At 39.0% G+C, this 23,936-nt stretch overlaps 1 protein-coding gene across 3 annotated transcripts in view; it reads left to right on the top strand.

Annotated features, from left to right (window-relative positions):
* The window catches only part of CdGAPr (GTPase-activating protein CdGAPr), a 319,522-nt gene that overhangs the window by 106,042 nt on the left and 189,544 nt on the right, over nucleotides 1-23,936 (top strand). For all 3 annotated transcript variants that reach the window (XM_069835028.1, XM_069835030.1, XM_069835027.1), the window contains exon 2: nucleotides 5,466-5,560. In XM_069835028.1, coding sequence (XP_069691129.1) covers nucleotides 5,483-5,560 — 78 coding nt within the window. In that variant the 5' untranslated portion in view covers nucleotides 5,466-5,482. The remainder of the gene's footprint in view (nucleotides 1-5,465; nucleotides 5,561-23,936) is intronic.

Here is a 23,936-nt window from a genome sequence, read left to right as displayed (position 1 = left end):
ACTAGCCAATTTGGCTATTATGTAGGAGGTCATGAGCCTTGTTGATTTGTCTCAATTTCGAGACCAGCCATTTGGCTATATGATGGCTCAATTGCGAAGAGGGGGGGAGAGATGTAATTGTTAATTAGGAAGATTCATGGGGATATGAGTGCAGGTCCGTGGCCCATTTTTTTTAGGGCTCATCCCGACATTTGTCTTAGCGCCTTAGGAAAACCACGGAAAAACCTTAGGCAGGATGAGTTGTCTCAATATCAGAGACTAGCCAGTTGGCTCTTAGGTTGAATGACTCTATGAATCGATGGATATATACTAGCCAATTGGCTCTATGATAGTTCCATCGATCAACAAAAGTAGGTATTGTTAGGGAGGGATTTTGTTTAGCCCAGTTAAGACAAGGTCATTTTACAGCGGTTGCACTATCCAAGGAGTCTCATGGAGTTGAGTCGTGGCTACCAAAACCTGGGAGTAACGCCAGCCTCCCTGTCCTCCTGTCTCACTAGTATAGCTAATGGACCTGTCTGGTGTCTACGCCGTAACCTAGGGTCATACTGGCCGAGGCCAGATATGAGCGGGTTGGGGTTAGCACGAGCTTCCGCATACAGGTTCCTAGCCAGTCGAGCAATGAAGTCGTCTATGGTTGGCAACTCTAGTTCATCATGGAACTTTCTTCTCGAGGCGACTCGGGGGAGATGGGTAATGGGTCGAATCACCTGGTTTTGGACAACTTGGAGTTTACGGAGATGGGACACTGCCGCAAACCCCCATGCGGGTGCGGCATAGGTAATGACAGAGCGAATGAGGGCCTTATACATGGTAAGTCCTACCCTCAGGTTGTCAGGAGTTAAGGCCGCCAGAATGGGATAGTGTCTAACTATCAGCCCGTTGGCCTTACGAAGAAGGGATTGGATGTGATCTCGGAAGTTGAGATGAGAGTCCATAATGATCCCTAAATATTTAATTTGGTTCATCCACGGCATTTCTCGTCCGAAAAGTGTGGGTGGTGGTGGTGGTATGTCTTCGAGCCTCGCTCTTAGTGAAAAGAGTATGGCCTGACATTTCTCTACATTGACCTTGATTCTCCAGTCGTGGAACCACGGCTGGAGGTGATCTAAGATCGACTGTAATCTACGGGACGCTAATCTATAGGTTTTGCCGATCGCCAAGAGGGCAGTGTCGTCTGCATAGATATACAGATGACTACTTCTGCCGTGGATATAGCGAAACGGGAGGTCATTAATGAATATATTGAAAAGTATGGGCCCGATAATGGAACCCTGTGGGACTCCTGCGTGAATTTCACGGGAGGTGGAGAAACTAGTGCCTACACGGGTTTTGAATGTACGGCCTCGGAGGTAGTTAGAAATGAGGCGTATCATTCCATCTGGGACTCCCATGCCCAGTAACTTAACGAGGAGTCCCTCATGCCAAACCTTGTCGAATGCTCGCTCGATGTCCAGGTAAGCTGCAGCTACTACACGCTTCGTGCTCATAGCCCAGGTAATGTCCTCCGTCATGCGGAGTGCCTGGAGTGTAGTGGAACGACCAGGGTGAAAACCGAATTGCTCGTTCCTGATTTGGGGCAATACTACTTCAGTGAGGCGTCTATGTATGACCCGCTCCGCCAGTTTGCTGAGACAACTGAGGAGACTAATAGGCCTATAGTTGCTTGGATTCGTCTTATCCTTTCCGGGCTTTGGAAAGAGAACTACGTGAGCTTCTTTCCAGGGAATGGGATAGTGACCGGAAGCCAAGATGTTATTAATTATCTCTGCTATGCGCTTCATAGCTGACCTTGGGAAATGCTGCAATATAATTCCTTGGATACCGTCGGCTCCTGTGGCCTTATGAGGGCCGAGGCGACGAATGAAATGGGCGACCTCGTGGGTGTTCGTAGGTCGTATCCCATTTTCCGGCTCCCTGCTAAGGAGGTCTCGAACCGATTCCTCAACAGCTCTGATATGGGGCAAGTTTAAATTTTGTTCCACGGGTTGAAAAGTGGTCTCTAGAGCGTCTGCCAGTGCGGTAGCCTTCTCCTCAGGAGTAAAGGCCGTGACATCTGGACCGACTACTAATGGGTGAATAGATTGAGACGGATTGGACAGAGCTCGAGATACACGCCAGACATCTGACATGTTTCTGCTGTCCATCGTTTCAACCTTGGATTTCCAAGCATCCACGACCGTTTCGTGGACCGCCTCACTGATCCGCCTGCGCAAGCGGTTCATTTCTATTCTATGTTGATCTAACCTAGTACGCTTCCACAATGTTCTTGCTCTATTGCGGGCGATCTTTAGGTCTCTAATATAGGCTGGGAGCTGCATCCGTCCCGGTTGTGAAGACCGTTTCGGTATTGCAGCAACCATTGCCTTCTTTATGCACTCCGTCAGGTCGCTAACTGACCTATCTATCCCTGCCGGAGTGACTTCAGGGGGGAGTGGTGGAAGCGTAGCGGCTACCTGGTCTTGAAAGAACACCCAGTCTGCCGCCTTGTAGTTGAATTTCTCAGCGGTTGGGGAGAGTTCGACTGGGTGCATGATCTCCATTATCACCGGTAGGTGGTCGGACGGAAGATCATCCAGGGTTGTTAGTCTCGCTCTAGTTGTGAGACCTTTCACCAGAGCGATGTCTAATATGTCAGGCAGTTGATTTGCAGCATCCGGTACGTGTGTGGGTTCCCTAGGGGCCATCACGACGTATCCGTTTCCTGTAGAATTAAGAAAAAGCCTATCGCCCTGCCGATTGGGGCGTTGACAGTTCCAGCTAGCGTGCTTCGCATTGAGGTCGCCGGCGACTACGAATCTATCGGATAGACTTGTCACTATATCTAAATCGCGTTCATCTAGTATGCCCGGAGGACTGTAGGCAGCCATAAGCAGAAAGGGCTAGGCCAGGCGGATCCCGGTCGGGGATTGGGTCCTCTCTCGAGGAGACCCCTAGCCTTCCTCGGCCCCTAGGCAGGCTTCCTGCTAGGGAGAGACTCTGTGCCTTCGTGCCGGAGTGACTGCCCAAAGGCAGGGCCTTCGGGCTAATTTGCTTTCCGCCCTCCACTCTTCTACTATTGCCCGGCCCGGCCCAGCAGCAAACGCAGCAGCAGCAGCACGCGACAGATTGTCTTCTACGGGGGTCTACAGGATCCCGTGCCGCGAAGAAAGCCGCGCAGCCTACGGAGGGCTACATCAACCGACAAACAACTCGTTTTTTAGGGTTTGAACGGCCTGATGTCGGGTTACGATTTGGTGCGCCGTACCCGGTAATGGAATATTATGCCCTTATTTCGACGAGGATCCTGCACAGAATCCAAAAACAGTAAACCAGGTACTCTACAGAGACCTCATTATTATCTCATTCGTTCGAGATTTGCGCCGTTTTTGTCGCGCCAAAATCTTACCCCTCTAACGACAATGGATGCAAGATGAAGTTACAGTTCACATCGCGGGTGAGTCACTTGTCCTTCAGCAACAACACTTTGAAGATCGCCTAATTTCTCGTGGAACTCCATTTCCGTAACCTTCCTGCTCCCCAGATCTCACGGCCTCAGATGCTTACATATGGCGTATGTTGAAAGAATCAATTTTCAAGACAGATGACTCACCTACAAATATTTCCGAATTACGCGAAACGATAACGTCAGTTTTGTGTCCTTACAAAAACCTTTCTTCATCAACATGTTCAATGATTTTCAGAAACGCCATGAACAATGTGTTGCATATGATAGTACACATTTTGAACACATAATGTACTAATGCAATTAAATTACATTTCAGTATCGTTTGTTTCGCTGCATATTGTGTCTTTTCATAACGGATTCCAGAATTTATTCTGGTATTGACACTCAAATATTACAATTTACCACTTTCCAGAGTCAGGGACTGATAACGCTTTTTAAAAAGGCGTTGCGAATGTACATTACTGTCTGGCTTCTATACGAGAATGAAAATGTTTTCTAACTTGATCGGATTTATTTTCTCTGACCGAGGACATATAGCCACGTGCTTTAGTAGGAAAGAATTGATGACGTTTGAGTAAATGTCATGTAGACCCATATTCTAATAAAACAACTTTGTAAAGTGCTAAAATTTTATAAACTTATATATCTGTGTTCACAGTGTTTGTTAGAATGATTTTCTGGTAACATTTAGGTACCGGTATTTCCTCCCCTTTCTCTTGTATTTCTCCAAGTACTTCGTTATTCTAGGTGTTAGTATTACCATCGTTTGGTGTTTGTATCCCAGAGAAATGATATTGTACAGTATGCTTAGGCCGTTAAGAAAACACCTCTGACAACTCCTGTGTATAAATCTAGGGAGACGCGTAGGACCAATCTAGGCAATCGTGTAGAACCATTTTCAAAGAACTACAAATCATGCCCATGGCTTGTCAATATATTTTTTCATAAATAATAAACTTCCTCGTATGTAATCGTGAAAACTTTGTAACTACAGTAATTGAACAGTTCATAGCATAAATACGCGTCGAAAAATGACTTTCATACACATCGGCAAGTCTATCGTGCTATCAAAATGGAGTGCGTTATATGTCAGTAAAAATTTTTAATAGCCTCCCTATGAATATAAAAAATCAAACTCAAAACATATATTATTTATTGCCAAATTAAAGAAGTACCTAATTTCTCATGTCTTCTATTCTATAGGTGAATTTATGACATTTAACAATGCTTCATGAATATTTCTGTATTGTATTAAGTATTGATTCTAAAGCTTTGTGTTGTACTAGCAGACTATATTGTAAAACTCTTCTGTAATATATTTAAACTCGTCTGTGACTATAATTAAGACTTTGAAGTACTATTAAGATTTTTTGACATGTTCCATATTCTAGCTGTGAAGCGATGTGCGAATACCATGGAATGTAAATAAATACAATGCAAAGAAGAGAAAATTTCAAAGTTTTGTTTACGTTATGGCAGTACATCTTCCAACATAGGACACTTTAAGAAAACAGGAGCACATTCTTCATTCATGTCGTTGATAGTATGGAGGGGGGAGGCATATGCAATGCTGTTTTCTTTACTTCTTGAATATATTAATTTTTCTTATGTCCAGTTTTAAATATATTTAAGTATATTGTAGCTTAGCTCTGCTACTTTAAAACTTGTATAGACTTTAGTGAATTACGGAAAAAGAGTTAAAAAATGGCAGAGGAAACCTAAGTGTTGGGCTGAGTTTAAAATCATTGTGTACAAAAATTCCAATTGGTAGTCGTCGGGGTTGTGTCTTCTGCGTAGAGAGTAGTTGCACTACTCTTTTGGTTAACGAAGTTTCCGACCGCTCCCTCTCCCTATCCCTCCCCCATTTTCTCTCTCTTTATATTCCTGTATTAAATGTGCTGTTAATGATCTAAATATGTTGGGTCATTCGGAGTGGTTTTTGCTGCGAGATCATCTCTTCCATTAATTCCAGGAACTGAGTCACGTTTTAAAAAGTAACTTGTCATTTCTGTTGCAGAGTGCACGCGGGCCGGCATGCCCGTGGAGCACGCCACTCCTGGGGCCCGCAGGTCGAGAGGGCTGGCGGACATCGCGCCGCAATATGTAGCGAAGGTGGGTGATCCTACAGTTATTTTAATACACCACTTCCATACGCCCTTACACGTAGGCTGCTTCGATGGGCCCATTGTACTACCTGGGACGGAATGATGTGCATGCCCTAAGTTCTTCCCGCTCTACAGATTCTCCTACAGCCTGTAGAATCCCTTTACCTTTCCAAGTAGGCATCACCACGAACCCTCAACCTCGGTCCCACTAAGTAGCGCCTACCATGAACCCAAGGGCGAGCCGACTCTATGTAACACTACCACCAGCAACTATGACCATATACGTCGGGGTCCAAGTTTGGTGGCAGCTCGCAGCCGATTCTGCATCGGTTGAAAGCATGAAATGGGGAAAGAAACTGAGATGAAGATGATGGTGATGGTGATGATGATGATGAAGAAGAAGAAGTGTAGATGAAGTGGAGAGTTTCGGTGGAATGATAGAGGGAAACGGGACTACCCCGAGAAAAACTTCTACGTCTGTTTTGTCCACCACAAATTCCATCACAAACTTGCCGGAGATCGAACCCGGACCGTGTAGATCATGGGTGTCCAAACGTCTATAGAACTAGAGATATTGCACTAAAAGCATGCTCTGCTAAGGTCAATAACTTTCCATATAAAATAGGAAAAACGACCTTAAAGAATATGCGTTGCGGGTTGCTTACGTCAGGGATTACCTCTTACGAGTTACAATTGGACATCTATGGTGTAGATGGAGCCCCACAGACGCTCACACCAGTTCCATTCCATTTTATTTCATCCAGTGGACCTCGGATATCCAGATTCTTTTGCTTTTAATTCGCCGAAGTCGACTCAGATTATTTTTTATCCGTTTAACTAACCACTCAAGAATCTTAGATTTAGATATATTCTGGAATATGAAGTGCGTTTCTACGTATGGGGTACATTTTCAACCGCGAACATCTAATGTCGTGAATTGAATTCCACACTATTTAAATTTTAACAATCGTGAATAGATCTTCAGAACTTTCGTAGCATGATAATGTTGCGCTTTTCATTTTTCTGACTGAGAGTATTAGAGACTACTGCTCTCTCACAGGCATGAAAAGACAACTTTGCGTAAAGCAGGGACTAGTGCGCCGTTGTTTTTGTGTGCAACATTTTTTGCTCAGGAACAGAGATTTTTTGTACCATAAATCATCCATACTCAACCGTCAGCTTCTTCCTTTCCGAAATGATTTAAGGTAGCGCAAGAAATGCATAATGCACGCACAATTGTATTGACGTGAAGTGATGTCTGTACCTTAACAGACCTTTACCGAAAACAGTATAGATCTGTCGGTTCGTTACTGGCTATAAAGGAAGCGTCAGATAGCCTATATTTGACCCATTAAAAAAAAAAAAAACGTCGCACAGTAAGCTTATGATGGAAAAACCATGCTTATCATTTACAACGGATGTTCTGCAACTCAGCAGACCACTATGTATCAAGATAGTGGCAGGACTGATTATAATCAGTCTATAATTACAGAACATTTCACCGTGAGAAAGAATTTACATACGATGGATATCTTCAAAGAAAACCAAATTTGAAGACCATATGATGAGGGAGAAGAATCAGTCTCTTCGAATGTAAAGCTTTAGCTTGCAAAGAGGAATATAATACAGACGAGAAACCTCAAGAGAGAAACCTCATGAAAAGGGATTCAAGGAACACAGAATAATGAAGCAGAAGAATACAATAAGCCCCACGGCTGCAGGGTTATGGCTGATAAGATACTTCTTATATCGCATTCATTCCGAATTCTAGATCTAAGACAACATGGAACGTTATATTGGCAAGCATGTCGATAGCGGGTTTGTCTCTTGAGACTGTGATTTCTTTTCTTTGATAAAGTTGCTCCTTGAACAAATCTTGTGACGTATATTTTCACCAGATGTATCTACCATTAAACTATTTTATTGTTTCATTATTCATTTTTACAGTAATTAAACTATTTTCGACTAAAATCCTCCGAGATAAGGATTGGAGTCTTTTGTCCGTTCCGATCCTTACTGTAATGAGGATTGTGAACCAACATTAGAGATTCATAAGTAGCGGGACACATTGTGTATGCGATCGGCATGGCGCAGCACTATTGTTTATTATTATTATTATTATTATTATTATTATTATTATTATTATTAAATATCTGCGGAAAAGAATCCTAATTCACCAAGCGGTATGCTAGGGTTTTAGTTTTTTGTTATGGGTAAACTACTTATCTATACTACTTATTTTTACACAGATAATGGTGAAATATGTACCGGTATCTAAAGTCTTTTAAAGATGAAGTTTAGCAAGTCTATAAATTGTCTGTAGCAACAAGGTTTTTTGATTACTTCACATAGTGGAGTCCTATATTCGGTATTGCAGTCCAGAAGATGTGCCTTTATGTGAAATCTCTTTACTTCAATAATAGGACAGTCAAATAGAAGGTGTTTCACACTGTGAAGGTCTTCGCGGCAGGAGCATGTAGAGTCGATGTCTGCTGGAATGTTGAATCTGTCGAAGTAAGTACCAAATTTCCCATGTCCAGAAAGAAACTACGTTGTTACGAAAGTCGGTTTGAAGTGATGGCTTTTGAGTCGGTCGTGGATTGTTGGGAAGTAGGTGTCTCTTGTTAGTGATCCGGGTGTGCATGTCGTCCATCTAGTATTCGAGTGTTGATGAGTCTGTTGTCGTATTTGTTTCTTGGCACCATTGTTTAAGACAGCACAGAAACAACACACAGTTCTATTGTCAGCGCATTTCGAACTGGCGGATCAAGGTCAAACAATGGACTGACTGCATTTGCAAGCATGCTTACTCCATTCCTGGACCACTCTCCTCAACTGAAGTCGGCTGGAATAGGCGGGGTTACCAGCGCTTCAGTTCATGACTCGTGTGTAGTTGTACGTTTGTATGTGACTTTGATCCGCCAGTTGAAAATACGCTGAGTATAGTGGAAGTGAGATATACAATATAGTATTGATTTCTTTGCCGGGAACCAAACCCGGATCGCTAGATTAGTAACTATAAGCGTTAGAAGCAAGTTACATGAACAACAGTTTGTGATTTCTTGCCAGGAAGCGTTCCTTTAAACTTTAGAAACTGTGGCAACCATATCATGGTTCTCAGCGGTTACTTTGTTTTGTACCACTGTATGCGTATGCTCGTTCTTTACTCGGAATATTTCTCAGAAAGCCTCGTCATAGAAGAAATGTTAAGAGAACAAATAACCATTTTGTTTGGATTTTCTGTCCGTCTGTCAACTTTTCAGTAACGGCTTGAGTAAAGAAAATATACGAGTATTCAGTATATACAGTATAACGGCAAAGTAGTTTAGGCTGGGAATAGGTAGTGGTTCTTTACTTAATGATCCTAATAAATTACCAACATCTGAAACAAAGATAATGCGTTACGAGAAAAATATCTAATGAAAACAACATTTTGATCTGGAATAAAATCATGTACCGAGTTTCAATGAACATTGTGCTTTCTGTCACTTATAAAAGATACAGCAACGAAAGACTATTGAAGAAAAGTATGAAGTTTTATTCTGTAGCCTAGAGATATTTCGATTCCCATACGTAGTTTTTTTATAGGATACCGTTAATTTGATTAATGGATAAAAGAAACAACGAAACACGCTAACAGTAGCAGAAATGCATTTTTAACATCTTTCAAAATGTGCTCTCAAATTGATTTATTTCGCAATGGTATGCAAGATAGTAATTCGGTGATGTTAATTACGGAGATGGATTAGCAACTTACAGAGTAAAGATAATGATAAATATTCAGTATCGTCATTCGTTATCTCGTGAAACCTACCTGCTCGTGAGGAAGCCGAAAATGGACTGAGAAGCTTCCTTCCCTCCCTACGCTCCAACTTGCAACTTGCTAGCTCATAAACCCCCACTACAAGGTTCTTACTATAAGCTACGGCGCACACAAGCATTTGGTTTCACGAGGTAAAGAATGAAGTATCAAGGCTGTACACGCTCTATGTATTGAGTAGGGATGAAAGATTAGACACCGAACCTATGAAGTGAACTAAGTCGCATATTATACAAGTCGTGTTGTTTACATCGACTACGGGTAGTATAGGGACTTCTACATAGCACTGCTGTGCTTGAATCGAAACATTGCTCGGTATAATCAGTTGACTAAAACAAGTACATAGGGTATAACACACATGTACGAAAGCGACTTACTTCATTCTCTTATTTTTGAAAATGGTGACAGATTTTAAATAAAAATGAACTGTGTACATTCATAAATATTGTCAAAAATAAACCTACTTTGATTGTCACTTAAACAAGAAAATGTTCTTCCTACATCACACGATGTTACTGGTGCGAATTTCAAATAGTTTTTGTTTATTATTATAATCTTGTGCCTGTTCATTGTAGAGTTCATATTGCACTTCACAGAATTTCGAATAAGCAGGATTGTTTTCAAGAACACTCTTCAGTTTTAGTTTAACACTTTTTTGTTACAACAGCTGATAGTGTAGAATTTAAAATTATTTCATAACACGAGGGTAAATGTTGGTGTACGCATGCTTGTTGGAGTGGGAAATTTTTCGAACGTGTACTTTTCAATGAAGTGTTTAGGATATGGATTCTCAAGTTTATGGAACGGAATATTCGCATATATCAGCATCAGATTCTTTAAAGCCTCTATAATTAAAAATCTCGAGTGTAAAATCGTACAAATTTTACTTTTCACTGCTAACAGAAGAGGGTTGTCATATTTTTAAGTAGTACATTTCTGTCATTTGTTAACATATTCACGTAATCCTTCAACAGAATGGAAGATAATGTTGCATAGAGACAATTTACAAATGAGGGGCTCGGGCGTAAAACAATGGTAACTGACATTTTGGTAAAAAAATGAGATATGTAGCGTATAATAATATCTTAATTCTGTGTCTAATGCAGTAGTTAGTTTTTCAACATCTCAACAGATGACAGAAGTATACAGATTTTACTTTCCTGGTAACTATACATATTATTGCCTAAAGCACTAAAACATTGCTTACCGTGTTTTACTCCCGAACCCCTCAAATATAAAACTGTACATATTAATTTTGAGGGTTATCACTACTTACTCCCGAGGTCTCCCAATATGTAATCATAATTTGCTACAGATAAAGCGTATGTAGGTAAGATTTCCTTAGAGTACTTTCGTTTCCACTGCCATTCTCATTCTACTAACAATTATACTGTCATACCGATTCTTCAGCAACTCTATCTTCACTCGGTCCATTGTTATTTACGACGGCTGGCCTATTTTCCGCAGCAAATCTCCTGCATATGACCTTCAATGGCTTCACAACTCCCGCGAATCAGAGGAGCGCAGGTGTATCGCTGTCAAAGGGAACATGGCGGTCGGGCATTTAATTCTGAAATTCAATAGCTTGCCCGGTATAAAGAGAATGAATGTCTACGTATTCCCGAAAAAAACCCGTAATTTTAGGTCAAACCGTTTCCTCTGTACAATTATTATTATGAAGATACGGGTTATATCGCAGTGTTCGAACTTGATCTACAACAAGAGCGCTATTGTTTAGCTTGAGCACATCTGCACTCAAGACACGTAGGCCTTCATGCAGAGACCAGCATTCAAATTGTAGCTACATTCCACAAAAATTTCTTATTAGGTCTAATACTAATGTTTGTTTAGAAAAAGTAAAAGTTTGACTCCATAAAGTCAGGAGCACCACTGTAAATTCATAAATTGTATAAAGACCTAAATAGAAGGCAGATATTATTTTGTATTGTAAACAATTAGGATAAAATAAAATAACTTGTATGAAATATCTTGAAAATAAACGTTTTAAACATACCTTTTAGTTTTAAACGCTATGTTTGAAACTTGTATTAATCAACGAATATTGTTTTAAATAATTTTGAACACTTGTTTTAAACATACCAACCTTGAAAAATGATGAACGGTACTCACCATTCTTGCGTGTGACAAGGCTTTATTGACTATCGAATAACTGTGATCATATCCATAAGCCAGTTGTAAAAATCCGGGATTTACTATGCCACTGAATTCGGAGCTGTAGAAAGGGGTGAAAAAACCGAAAAGATGTAACCCACTAAAATATGTGCTAGTTTTCTCAGCTACACAGCGCCCAGCATCTGTCTTCTGGATTTTAATTCATGATTTAGTCCCGTCCATGACTACCCTTCGGTACTGTCGCCTAGTTCAAGGCACTGACAGCAATAAAAGCTCAACGCGAATTTGGAATAAGAAATACTTTCAGATTTAGGTGATTTTTGGATGATCTATAGACAGTTGACAAAGACGCGCGTGTTCTTCAATTTTTAACGATATCTTATTTCATTACCTTCACAAAAATGTTAGTTAAGTGCCCTGATTTCAGAATAGAGACCACTGCACCTTTACAGACCTGCAGAGATATTAATGCGCGCGAAGCAGAAAACTTGAGCAAGACAGCTGCAGTTGTGTACAATACGGAACTCCCGACTTCTGTTCGTTTCAGAAGGAAACCTACTTAAGATATTTAGCCTATAGCCTTTAAAAAAATCTGTGGTTCTCCGACAGATTTCAAACCGCCAATTTCGGCTCCAGTGAAAATCAAGGCGACTATTTGTGTCGGGGAGGACATTATTATACACTTTACACACTGAGAAGCTTCTTGTCACATTCGCTCTGACAGTAGGAGCATATTTGAAGAGAGACAGGTCACTGAGGTGTTAATTCTCCTTGTATCTGCGCTGTTTGAAAGCTTTCTCTTGAGAGTAATTTAACGATTGTGCACAAAGTTTTGTATCCTGGATGTTTGTCTAACACAATTCCTTTATTTGGAAGACAGTGTGCACCAACTCAGCTGAGAGCTTCATCTCCTGTTGACCTATTCTATCGCTCTTTTTTTCCTTTTGACATCACTTACTATCGAGAAAAGCCTTTCAGATTCCGCGTTTGAATGACGTAATATCAGTACTAATTTTGTGAGTTTTGCTACATTGTAATTTTAGGTCGTCATTGTAGTCGTTAGCTTAAATGACTTAAAAGTCACCTTAAAATTAAAAAAATTGCCCTCAACATTTAAAAAATGGGATAAAAGATTAAAACCGCGAAAAAAAAAATGACGTAAAACTCTACCGCGAAAAAAAAATGACGTAAAACTCTACATTTCTGTAACTAGCAGCTCGTATCCAGGATTTAGGCCTTTATATTTACAGGCGTTACAAAGGATGCAAAGGAAATAAGATATTATGTCGTCAAAATCCGCTCCTTCATAGTCGGGGTTAATTTACGGGTCTTCCAGCTTTGCTTTCTTCCGAAGGAAACCATACTGAAGATTTTTATCTCCGTTAAACATTTACTGCATCATCGGCCGGGTTTAACATCGCGATTTACAGATTCACTGGCAAATGTTGATCATCGAAGACGAAAAAAATCTAAACTAATTGGAAAATGAATGATAGTGTCTCATTTTATTTTTGAGATTTCAGTAGGCTTAGTAGTTCATTTGTAGTGCAAGTGCATCCAGAAGTTCGGACAACTCTATGGTCAGTGCGTGGGTGCTGCCACCTGGAGGTAGGGCGGGAATTGATGTTTTATAACGGATCTCGTGACTCATGAGCAATGGGGAGGGAGCTTATCTGTTGTCTGGTATCGCAACTACAGGGTGCGCCTTGGCTCAGTGTGCTGACCGCGCCACGCCACGGAGGTGTTCCAGTCGAATGATCTGCAGACCTGATGTGTATTTTCCTGCTGTATTATGGCTATTAAAGTGATAGACAGTAAAATAAAAACCTTTGTGACTAGAATTTAAAAAATAAGTCTAATAATGAAAATAATTAATACGCTTGCTACACTTTGTTATTTTGCTGCTCCATAATGTAAGCATATCTTGCCCTAATTTAATGACTAACGGTAAGCACGAGAGTGGCCTCGGCCACAGTCGAATGAAGAATGTTGATTGGCACTGACACACCGGTACTACTCAGGTTTCCACCATGATTGTGATCATCATTATTATCACTTGCTTCAAAGTTTGGGTTCTTTGGCCCACTCCTTCCTCACTTTTGCGAGAATTTTCATTCAGCACCAGATAAGCAAGAGTAGTGGAGCACCTGATCATGTGATTAGCATGGCATGAGGACACTCCTTGAAATAACAGGTAGTAAATACAAGACAGATAAATTACTACTTTCTTGCTGGAATTCGAACTCTGGTCTGTTGATTTTGTAACTGAATGCATTACCAACTTTGTAATTCCATTTTCAGTTTATTAATTATAATTACTAGAAACCAGATGTACTGAATATGCAAATACAATTACTAAAATATACAGTACATACAAATATGCTGAAATGTGCACTTACGGTTAATATTATACCAATAAATTTATTTTTCTCTGGTATGGCAGTATATAAGGGCAGTTATTCTGAAATGTTGGTCTATTTACAGTTAAAATACTTTTTCTGGGTCCATGACATTGCCTGTTCCTACACATAATAGAAACGTAAAGAGTAAATTTTCCAATTTACTTATTCATAAAGCACTGGTACTAAAATAATTATTTGTATTCCAACAGCCTGTAGCACTTTTTTTATTAGTTCCAACTTTGAAAATTGCAAATCTGATTAAAAATATAATTTTTGTGAAAAACTGCATAACATATTTTATTCCAAAATATGACTTACATTACTATATAATAACAAGTGACGGCAACATGCCGTCAAAACTGCATCCCATTGTAAAACATCGCACTTATTGTATTTCCTACATCCAGATTTTGATATTTTGAAAATTGTCAGTATATAATGCAAGATTTGTGAAAAACCTAACTTTTAGATAACCAATATGTACTGACTCCTTATGGAATGGTTATTATAAAATAATATTAAGGGAGAAATATTTTAATGAAATGAAAATCGGTATGTGCACACATTTGATGATTTTACTGTCTGATATTTCCAAGAATTTTTTTGTATACAGTGTTCAACTCTGATTGGGATTCTGGTTGATATGTACAATAAGGTTAAAAAAATGGGCCGACGACAAATGTCTAAGTTCCAGAAACAGAACAATGCGGATATCCATCTCCTTGAAGCTCCAATTCACAAGATGACACAATTAAACCATGCAGATGTGCTGTATTTTGTTCTAAAATATGTTATAAATTAAAGCGAAGGATTGATTTTAGCTGCATCAGGGCTTCTGAAGAGTGAAATAGTAATGAAATTGATAAATACTAAATGTATCGAAACGGGATACAGCATTTATCGAAACGAAGACGAACGAGAAAGCTACGTAATACGGCGGATTAAAGTATGAGCCATAGTAGCGTAGATGGCTTAAGCATGGGTCTAAACCAGATAGCATTGATTGTAGGAGGCTCGAATCTCCGTTAGTCTTAATTTTTTTAATGACAAATTTACCATAATAAGTTTTTATATATAGCATTTACACAAGTACGAGTACCAAATGCGGATATCGCCTGGAGGTGGATTGAATGTAGTAGTAGTTGTTGTTAATTATGCTTTACCTTTTCGCAAATTATGCTTTCTTATGCTTTATTTTTATTTGTGTTTAACATAATTGGAACGTAAATATTCTAAGTAGCTTATTTATCTGTTTATTAATGTTATGAATTTTATGAATAAAAGTTGCATATATACCTATAAACCTAAATTAAATTCTGTATTGAAATGTCATTTTATCCCTTACACAAGTGCACATTGCAGTAATAACACAACATTGCTTAAGAAGTTTTAGTCACTTTATGTCGCTCTCAGTCTTCATCTGCACTACCGTGAAGAGTTTGATTAATTGCAAGTTTTAAGTGAGCCTAAAAATTTTCTTCTGTCAGATATGTTCTTCTAATATTCAAAATCCAACTGAGCGCAGAAAAGCTTCGCTCACCTGAAACAGACAATGGAAAAACCATAACCGTCTTCATTGCCTGCTTACTTAATGTAGACATCTCAGTGGAATGTTTCTGCTAGATTAAAGCAGCAGAAGGAAACAAATTTTGTCCTCGTAACATTGCTGCATATGCTGATTTCTTCTAGTGGAACACAAACAGCAGAGAAACGTTCCAGTTCACCTGAAGCAAAGATGGAAGAAATATACTCAGGCTTATGTTGGATCAAAATTCTGAATTTCCTTGCAGAATTTTATAGCAGGATGGCGTTCATTCATGCAGTTTTCAATTTTTTTTACAAGCAACACCAGAATTTTGTAATATTTGAAGAACTGATGATAGAAGAAACCAGACCAGTGTTGCATCAACATTATCTGATTCCAAAATCTGTGTTTGTTTACAAAGTCCATCAGAAATGTCAGCTACAGTTCTAAGTTGAGGTTGAACCAGTCATTTTAAATTTGGTACAACAGTATTACCTTCTCCATCTTCTAAATTGATTCATTGTTTAACTGCACTGAAATTTATATCTTTAGCCATGTGCTTCAACGAATTACAGTATTACAGAAACTGGAGGTGGAACAAATGTTTCTCCTTCTTTTAAGAAATCCAGTAGTCTCTCCCTTCTGGCTGGAGTTTTCGTTAAAGCAGTCTTAACAGTTGCAAAGAATTGATCAGCAATTTTCAGCAAAAATCTATTCTCTTTAGGACGAAGGTACAATACGTGAACCCAGCAGATGGAATGTAAAAGCTGAGGTATAACTGCAGCCAGTCGCCTGCCAGCAGATAGCATGTATGGTGCACTGCCTGATATTAAAACAACCAAGTTACTTGCGTGAACACCAGTGAGATCCAGGACAGCAAGTATTAAATTCACTGTAACTTCAGCATTGCAATGTTGAACAATTTCTGTTTTCACAAGACGGGGTTTTTCGCTCACAACAAGAACATTCACCAACCTATGATACTTTATATCTGTTGTTTTATCAACCACTAGATAAACAGAATTTCCCTCACATTTTGATTTAGTTTCGTGAAGATCTTCTTCAGTACACTTGGCAAGTTGCTTTTGGGTTGCTCTGATGATAAGTTATTGTTAGTGGTAGACTGTATCTTCCCTCTGTGTGTTAGTAAGTTTTATCTCCTTTTCGACTCTTTTTTCCCTTTCCTGAATATGCATATTTCTCCAATTACACAAGAATTAATCATTTTCGGAGTGAGATAAGTAATGTTTTGGCTCCGAGCTCACATGTCTATTTCATTCAATCTAATGTTCTGTTGATGAATCTAAGAATTTAGTTTTAATTAGGCTGCGTATCCCGTTTTCCCCATTGATTATTGTAACACTTCGATTCCTTTCTTTTCTTTCGTTGGGAAAGAAATTAGTCTTTATAGTGATATCTGCGAGATTTTCATGGGAAGGGATGTATTCTCAGTGAAAAAAGCAATACAGTGTAAAGTGAACATGTTTTTATTACACATAACGTAGTATGTAAGTGGTATAGAACATATAAGAATAGTTGTTTTCCAAGGCAAAATAAACTCCGGATACAGTAAACGAGTAGACACTAAGCTGAAGCAGAAAACCAATTGATCTAATTACCTGAAAATATGAAACACCAAACATGATATAAGTAAACAAGACGTGAAAATCGCCACCTCTGGATACTATCGACTTGAAGCTGGTAAAAAATTATTTGCAGCATATGTTTCGTAAGTGTTTCATATGAAAGTGTATCCCTTCCGAAAATAATCCGCGTCAAAAAAAGATGTCTTCATCTGACATAATATATTTATATTCGTGACATATAATGTGAAATATAATGCAAGTACATGAACTTTCGAACAGTTCTAGTATAAGAGAGCTATTTATTTGATTTGATATGGGTAAAAGAAATCTCGTTATTATCAATTCTATCGACGATAAATAACCTAGTAGGTCTAGTTGATACAGTGTTATTAAATAACCAACTTAAAAATGTTGAATTTTATATCTAGAAATTCAATGTAATTGTATTCGTCGACAAAAAATATATTTCCTTCCTTTAGGAACTGAATGTGTGACTGAAGACGTTACCTTCTAATAAGTCTTTGGTGTAATCTTTGTTAATGTTCTCTGTGACCTTAAGCAAGGAACTTGAGACTGCTGATATCCTGACCAGAGAGTCCCTCTGCTTGTGAATGTTTAATGTTGTTTATAATTCTGATAAGTTAAGGCAGAATTGGCCAGAGCCCATTGCTTAAAAATAGTTAATGCTGATATTATTGACTTCAAGTCGTTTATTAAGTCTTAATTGATCAGAGAGAAACTACACTTTTACAGTAAAAATTAATAGTCCTCTGAGCCCAGATTCGTGAGAGAAGCCCTAGCGTCCTCGCCACGTGAGGTATATTTTCAATATTCATAATTTCTTCCTGTTCCAGCGAAGCGGAACTCAGCTGTGTTGCGTGCTGCATAGAGTTTGGATTAGGTGCAGTGCGAGGGTGAGTGGCCCATATTACAAGATGATAGTTTAGTTGGCTAGCTAACATTTTGATCCCATGTTAACAGAAATTGTTATTTATAAGTGAGATAAAAAGAATTGACTGTCATTGTATCTGCGGCGGACGGGAGTGAAGCTCACTATGACCAGTCAACTTCGTAATTCCGTCGTCGATTTGCAAAACAAGACACGTCCAAATTAACAAAGTGTTGGGAAATCGCAAAAAACCATAACAGACTTACTTACTTACTTACAAATGGCTTTTAAGGAACCCGAAGGTTCATTGCCGTCCTCACATAAGCCCGCCATCGGTCCCTATCCTGTGCAAGATTAATCCAGTCTCTATCATCATACCCCACCTCCCTCAAATCCATTTTAATATTATCCTCCCATCTACGTCTCGGCCTCCCTAAAGGTCTTTTTCCCTCCGGTCTCCAACTAACACTCTATATGCATTTCTGGATTCGCCCATACGTGCTACATGCCCTGCCCATCTCAAACGTCTGGATTTAATGTTCCTAATTATGTCAGGTGAAGAATACAATGCGTGCAGTTCTGTGTTGTGTAACTTTCTCCATTCTCCTGTAACTTCATCCCGCTTAGCCTCAAATATTTTCCTAAGCACCTTATTCTCAAACATCCTTAACCTATGTTCCTCTCTCAGAGTGAGAGTCCATGTTTCACAACCATACAGAACAACCGGTAATATAACTGTTTTATAAATTCTAACTTTCAGATTTTTGGACAGCAGACTGGATGATAAGAGCTTCTCAACCGAATAATAACACGCATTTCCCATATTTATTCTGCGTTTAATTTCTTCCCGAGTGTCATTTATATTTGTTACTGTTGCTCCAAGATATTTGAATTTTTCCACCTCTTCGAAGGATAAATCTCCAATTTTTATATTTCCATTTCGTACAATATTCTGGTCACGAGACATAGTCATATACTTTGTCTTTTCGGGATTTACTTCAAAACCAATCGCTTTACTTGCTTCAAGTAAAATTTCCGTGTTTTCCCTAATCGTTTGTGGATTTTCTCCTAACATATTCACGTCATCCGCATAGACAAGAAGCTGATGTAACCCGTTCAATTCCAAACCCTGCCTGTTATCCTGAACTTTCCTAATGGCATATTCTAGAGCGAAGTTAAAAAGTAAAGGTGATAGTGCATCTCCCTGCTTTAGCCCGCAGTGAATTGGAAAAGCATCAGATAGAAACTGACCTATACGGACTCTGCTGTATGTTTCACTGAGACACATTTTAATTAATCGAACTAGTTTCTTGGGAATACCAAATTCAATAAGAATATCATATAATACTTCCCTCTTAATCGAGTCATATGCCTTTTTGAAATCTTTGAATAACTGATGTACTGTACCCTTATACTCCCATTTTTTCTCCATTATCTGTCGAATACAAAAAATCTGATCAATAGTCGATCTATTACGCCGAAAACCGCACTGATGATCCCCAATAATTTCATCTACGTACGGAGTTAATCTTCTCAAAAGAATATTGGACAAAATTTTGTACGACGTCAACAAAAGCGATATTCCTCGAAAGTTACCACAGTTGGTTTTGTCCCCCTTTTTAAAAATAGGTACAATTATGGACTCCTTCCATTGTTCTGGTACAATTTCCTTTTCCCAAATAGCAAGTACAAGTTTATAAATTTCCGTATATAATGCACTTCCACCCTCTTGTATTAATTCTGTTGGAATTTGATCGATACCTGGAGACTTGTACTTTTTCAGATTTTCTATCTCAATTTCGACTTCTGAAAGCGTGGGTTCGGGTATAAATGGCTCAGCAGTTTGTATTTCAATTTCGTCCCGATCATTTCTATTTGGCCTATGTACATTTAGTAGTTGCGCAAAATAGTTTTTCCATCTGTTTAGGATTGATGGAGAGTCTGCAAGCAAGTCACCATTCTCATCCTTGATCACGTTTACCCTTGGCTGATATCCGTTCTTAAATTCCTTTATACCCTTATATAAATCTCGAATGTTTTTATTCTTACTATTTGTTTCTACCTCATTCAGTTTTTCGTTCAAGTAACCTCTCTTTTTATTCCTAAGTGTACGACTTGCTTCCCGTCTTTCATTGAAATAATTATCTCTCTTCTCCTCAACTGGATCCTGTAAGAATTTCAATTTTGCCTGTTTCCTTCTTTCTACTACCATGCAACAATCTTAATCAAACCACGATATCTTTTTCTTAGTTTCATAATAACCTATGCTCTGCTCAGCTGCAATTTTGATACTATCTCTGATATTTTCCCACACGCTATTAACATCTAATTCTTTCTCAACTTCGTCGGAACTTTCTAAAGTGGCAAACCATAACAGACTTAAAAAATTTAAATATTTATGGAACCTGAATATGTATCCCCATAGTGATATATTTAGAAAAAAATATATAAATTCCACAAGGGTAGCTGCCTTTCAGTAAGGATTGCCAAAGGACATAGCATACTAAACAAATAAAAATAAACATTTGTGTTATGATTATTATTTTCAAATGGAAGCTACCCTTAAGAAAATACGTTTATTCATTAATTATTAGTAATCAGATAGAATATAAAGAAATTTTGGTGTACAGGTGATTACGTAAAATCTGGACAGAATATTTCATTACGTCTATAGCAATAATTTTCAAAATTTTTAAAGGCATTCCATAAGACTTAAAACATTCAACTGAGAATTTTGGAATTGTTCCCCTTGCTCCGAACAATAATCCAAATACTTCAATCTGTCCTTGTATATGATAATAATCCCTAAAGTATTCAATTGTAGGGTCACAGATGATCTTCTTTTGTTCATGAACTGCTACAGGTTGTTCAACTGCAGTTTCAAAGCGCGCGGTGGGATCGATGATAATTGCTCTGTCATTTCCTCTATCAATGGCAATGATGTCAACTCGCCGAGAACTTGCATCTTGTATAAGGCAGTAGAACTTCTTGGTGAACCTCGTAGAAGGAAGGAAGACTTTTAGCAATAAGTTCTCGTGCTTGTTAACTTAGTTATAGTTTTTGCGATTTTCCAACACTTTGTTATTTTGGACATGTCCCCTTTTGAAAATCGACGACAGAATTGAACTCTTTACATTCTAATATTTTGAACTGAACGTACAAAGATTTGGTAATTATGATTACACCATGCAGTCATTTGGAATCTTCATACTCCACTTTATTTTAATTGGTGACTCATATATTTAGAGGGTATTCGTTCAAATTTATAATTGGGAATTACAGTAGAGTCCCGATTATCCGCAGTTTACGGGCTGAAGGCAACCCGGATGATACGGAGGGTGAGAGCGCTATGTGGTTTTTGACCCTGTAATCTTGAAGGGACAAACACTATAACTAAAATTCCTAAATTACCACATAGTGCGAAATTGTTTGCTGTGAACAGAATGTATCGACGTACTAGTTTGGCCTTCACACGAAAGAATTTAGAGTCTACTGTATATCACTGAATCTTACGAAATTCGTTTTAAAAGCAAACAGTTGAGCTCATTTGACTTAGCCGGGCATAACGAGTTTCACTAAATAGGGGAGCGCTCGGATCTCACTAATTTGTCCTGAAAATTGAATCTGCTTACAGTTCCGAAACGTTGGAAATGTCAAGTTCTAGCAGACGGTGGAATACCCAAAAACCTGCTTTGTAACTGAACAACCATAGGTCTGTGCTCTCATACTTTCGTCTCTGCGGACAACACGCATTTCATAATTAATGTGTAATCGAACGCTATCAGCTCGGGTCCCTTATCTCACGCCACCTTTCCGCACGCTTCCGGTTCGTATCCTGCACCATAGAGTAAATGTGGAATATTAGCGTGCTGCGGACTTGATTGTAGTTAAATCAGCTGCCAGGCGTTACCAAAGAGACTGGTCGATTATATTAGACCGACAGAATGGCTGTGGAATTATCTGCTTTATTCCATAGGTGCAGATTCTTCGAGTCTTTCTATGATCGACCCATAATCATCCGATAATAACAGCAGAATGGATTTTCTCATCTTGCTTTGCCCGTGTAATAGGTTTTCTCTTCCTTTCTGATTCCTGGTGGTGTGGAAGAGAAGGCCTGATGGCCTTAACTCCACCAGAGTAAATAAATAAATTGTAGCGTGTAGTGATGGAGGTCTAGTTGTTACTGAGTAACCATTGGAACCGAGATTCGAGGGTTTAAACCCCGCCTGGGGTGATGAATACAGTTAACTGCAAGACTTATACCTTAACACTCCACTAGCTTTGACATACCCCCATTTGCACCACAAAACCAAAGAGCTCGATTAGGTAAACAACCTGAGTTGTTTGGTAATCAGACGGAGGTGTTGTTCCTCAACATAGCCTTTACAAGCGTGAGGCTTTGTTACTGTAGAGGGAACTTGCTCAGACTGTGTGTGTGAGCGCTGTTTGGTAGCGACACCGATGTTTCCAATATTTTAGCTCGTAATTGAATTTCGTCTCTGATTAGCGTTTGAGGGAGGTGTTCATAGACCGGATGGTGGGGTGGTATTCGCCCCAGGAAAGCTGGAACGATGGAACCACTATTTTCATACGGGGCCTCAATCTCACTTCCGCCAGCGCAGGCTCTTTGCTGTCATATAGTCTCGGCCCTAGCCGTTTGGAAGGGCTGTCTGAATTGAGATGGTCAAGAATTTGATTAAGATGTTGGAGACGATTAAAGATTTAGCCAGTTTCCCTCCCAACGGCTCTTGGTTTTTGAGCTCAAGAATTTTTCCCTAGATAGAACCTGTATCACATCGAAACTACAGATCACTTTAGGAGAAATTTCACTTGAATTCCCCGCAGCATGAACCAGGGTCTTCACCTGGAAACACGATGCCCTAATTCTTCGGCTAACAGTGCGAACTTTTATCATTTTTTTTCTAGAGACATTCATGAAATTTTCACGTTCTTTACACCGATTACGCAACAATAAAAACTGATTAATTAGTATCATTCCCTCTACATCATTCCCCAAAATAGGACATTTCATTCAGTGATCTCATACTAGAGCGGCCGGGTTTTCTCGGACAGATCCTGTGAGAGCTGTGGTAAACAAATGTATTTTCATTTTTCTTGCTATTTCGTTGATCATTATAATATTTTCATAGGAATTTTAAATAACACTATACAGGTACAGTGATATTTTAAGATTTCTTGATCATGTGGTCAGCGTGGGAAAAGAATGTCGCTTAAAAACAAGTGCAAGACAGGGATAGACTACAGGTATACACAAATCCATATATACTGTTTGAGGGAGATAAAAGTTCCCTTCTCTGTTCAGAATGTAAATAGGTCCACTGAATTCATAACTAGAAATTCTGCTGTGGACAGAGGAAAGTTTAACAAAACGGATTATTCGGATAGAACAATATAATTTTATCTACAGCCCTTGGCAATGTTTCCATTGTGCAACTAAAAGTTTAATTAGGTTCCGTATCTGTAACAAAAGATCGTGGATTAATTGCTTTGTATTCGCACCCAAGAACGTTTAATTCTATAGGCAGTATGTCTCTGAATTAAAGATCTCACTGTAAGGAATTCAGTAGTGTTAAAATCTCAAAATTGAAAAATTTGGACTTATCATACATGACCTCTGAGGTACAGTGCATCCATTGTATTTATTATAGCGAAAGATATCATACGCCGTCCTGATAGATACAGAATGCCACTCGTTTTGGAGTGACATCGGTTTCATTTGCTTACAGTATATGTTCATGTCTTCAAGTTATGTCAGAAATACGACACATCATGGCTAAAGGAAAACATAAAGAGCAGTGTTAGAAGTGACTCAAATAAGGATTGATTACCTGAAACTGAGAAAATTTGCACCTACCGTAAGTCATGCCTGATAAAGTTTTATCTAAGCCGGGAGCATAGGTTCAGTTCTCGGGGAGTTAATTGGGAATTTATGATGGCCAGAACTATATTTTGATAAGATTTTGGCGAGATTCTGTCATTTCTCGTGCCAACATTCAACAGTTCCTCC

This window comes from Periplaneta americana, chromosome 9 (assembly GCF_040183065.1).
Source record: "Periplaneta americana isolate PAMFEO1 chromosome 9, P.americana_PAMFEO1_priV1, whole genome shotgun sequence".
Classification (NCBI taxonomy): domain Eukaryota; kingdom Metazoa; phylum Arthropoda; class Insecta; order Blattodea; family Blattidae; genus Periplaneta; species Periplaneta americana.
Note: the sequence above shows the minus strand (reverse complement) of the source record. Positions and strands in the feature narration are given on the sequence as shown.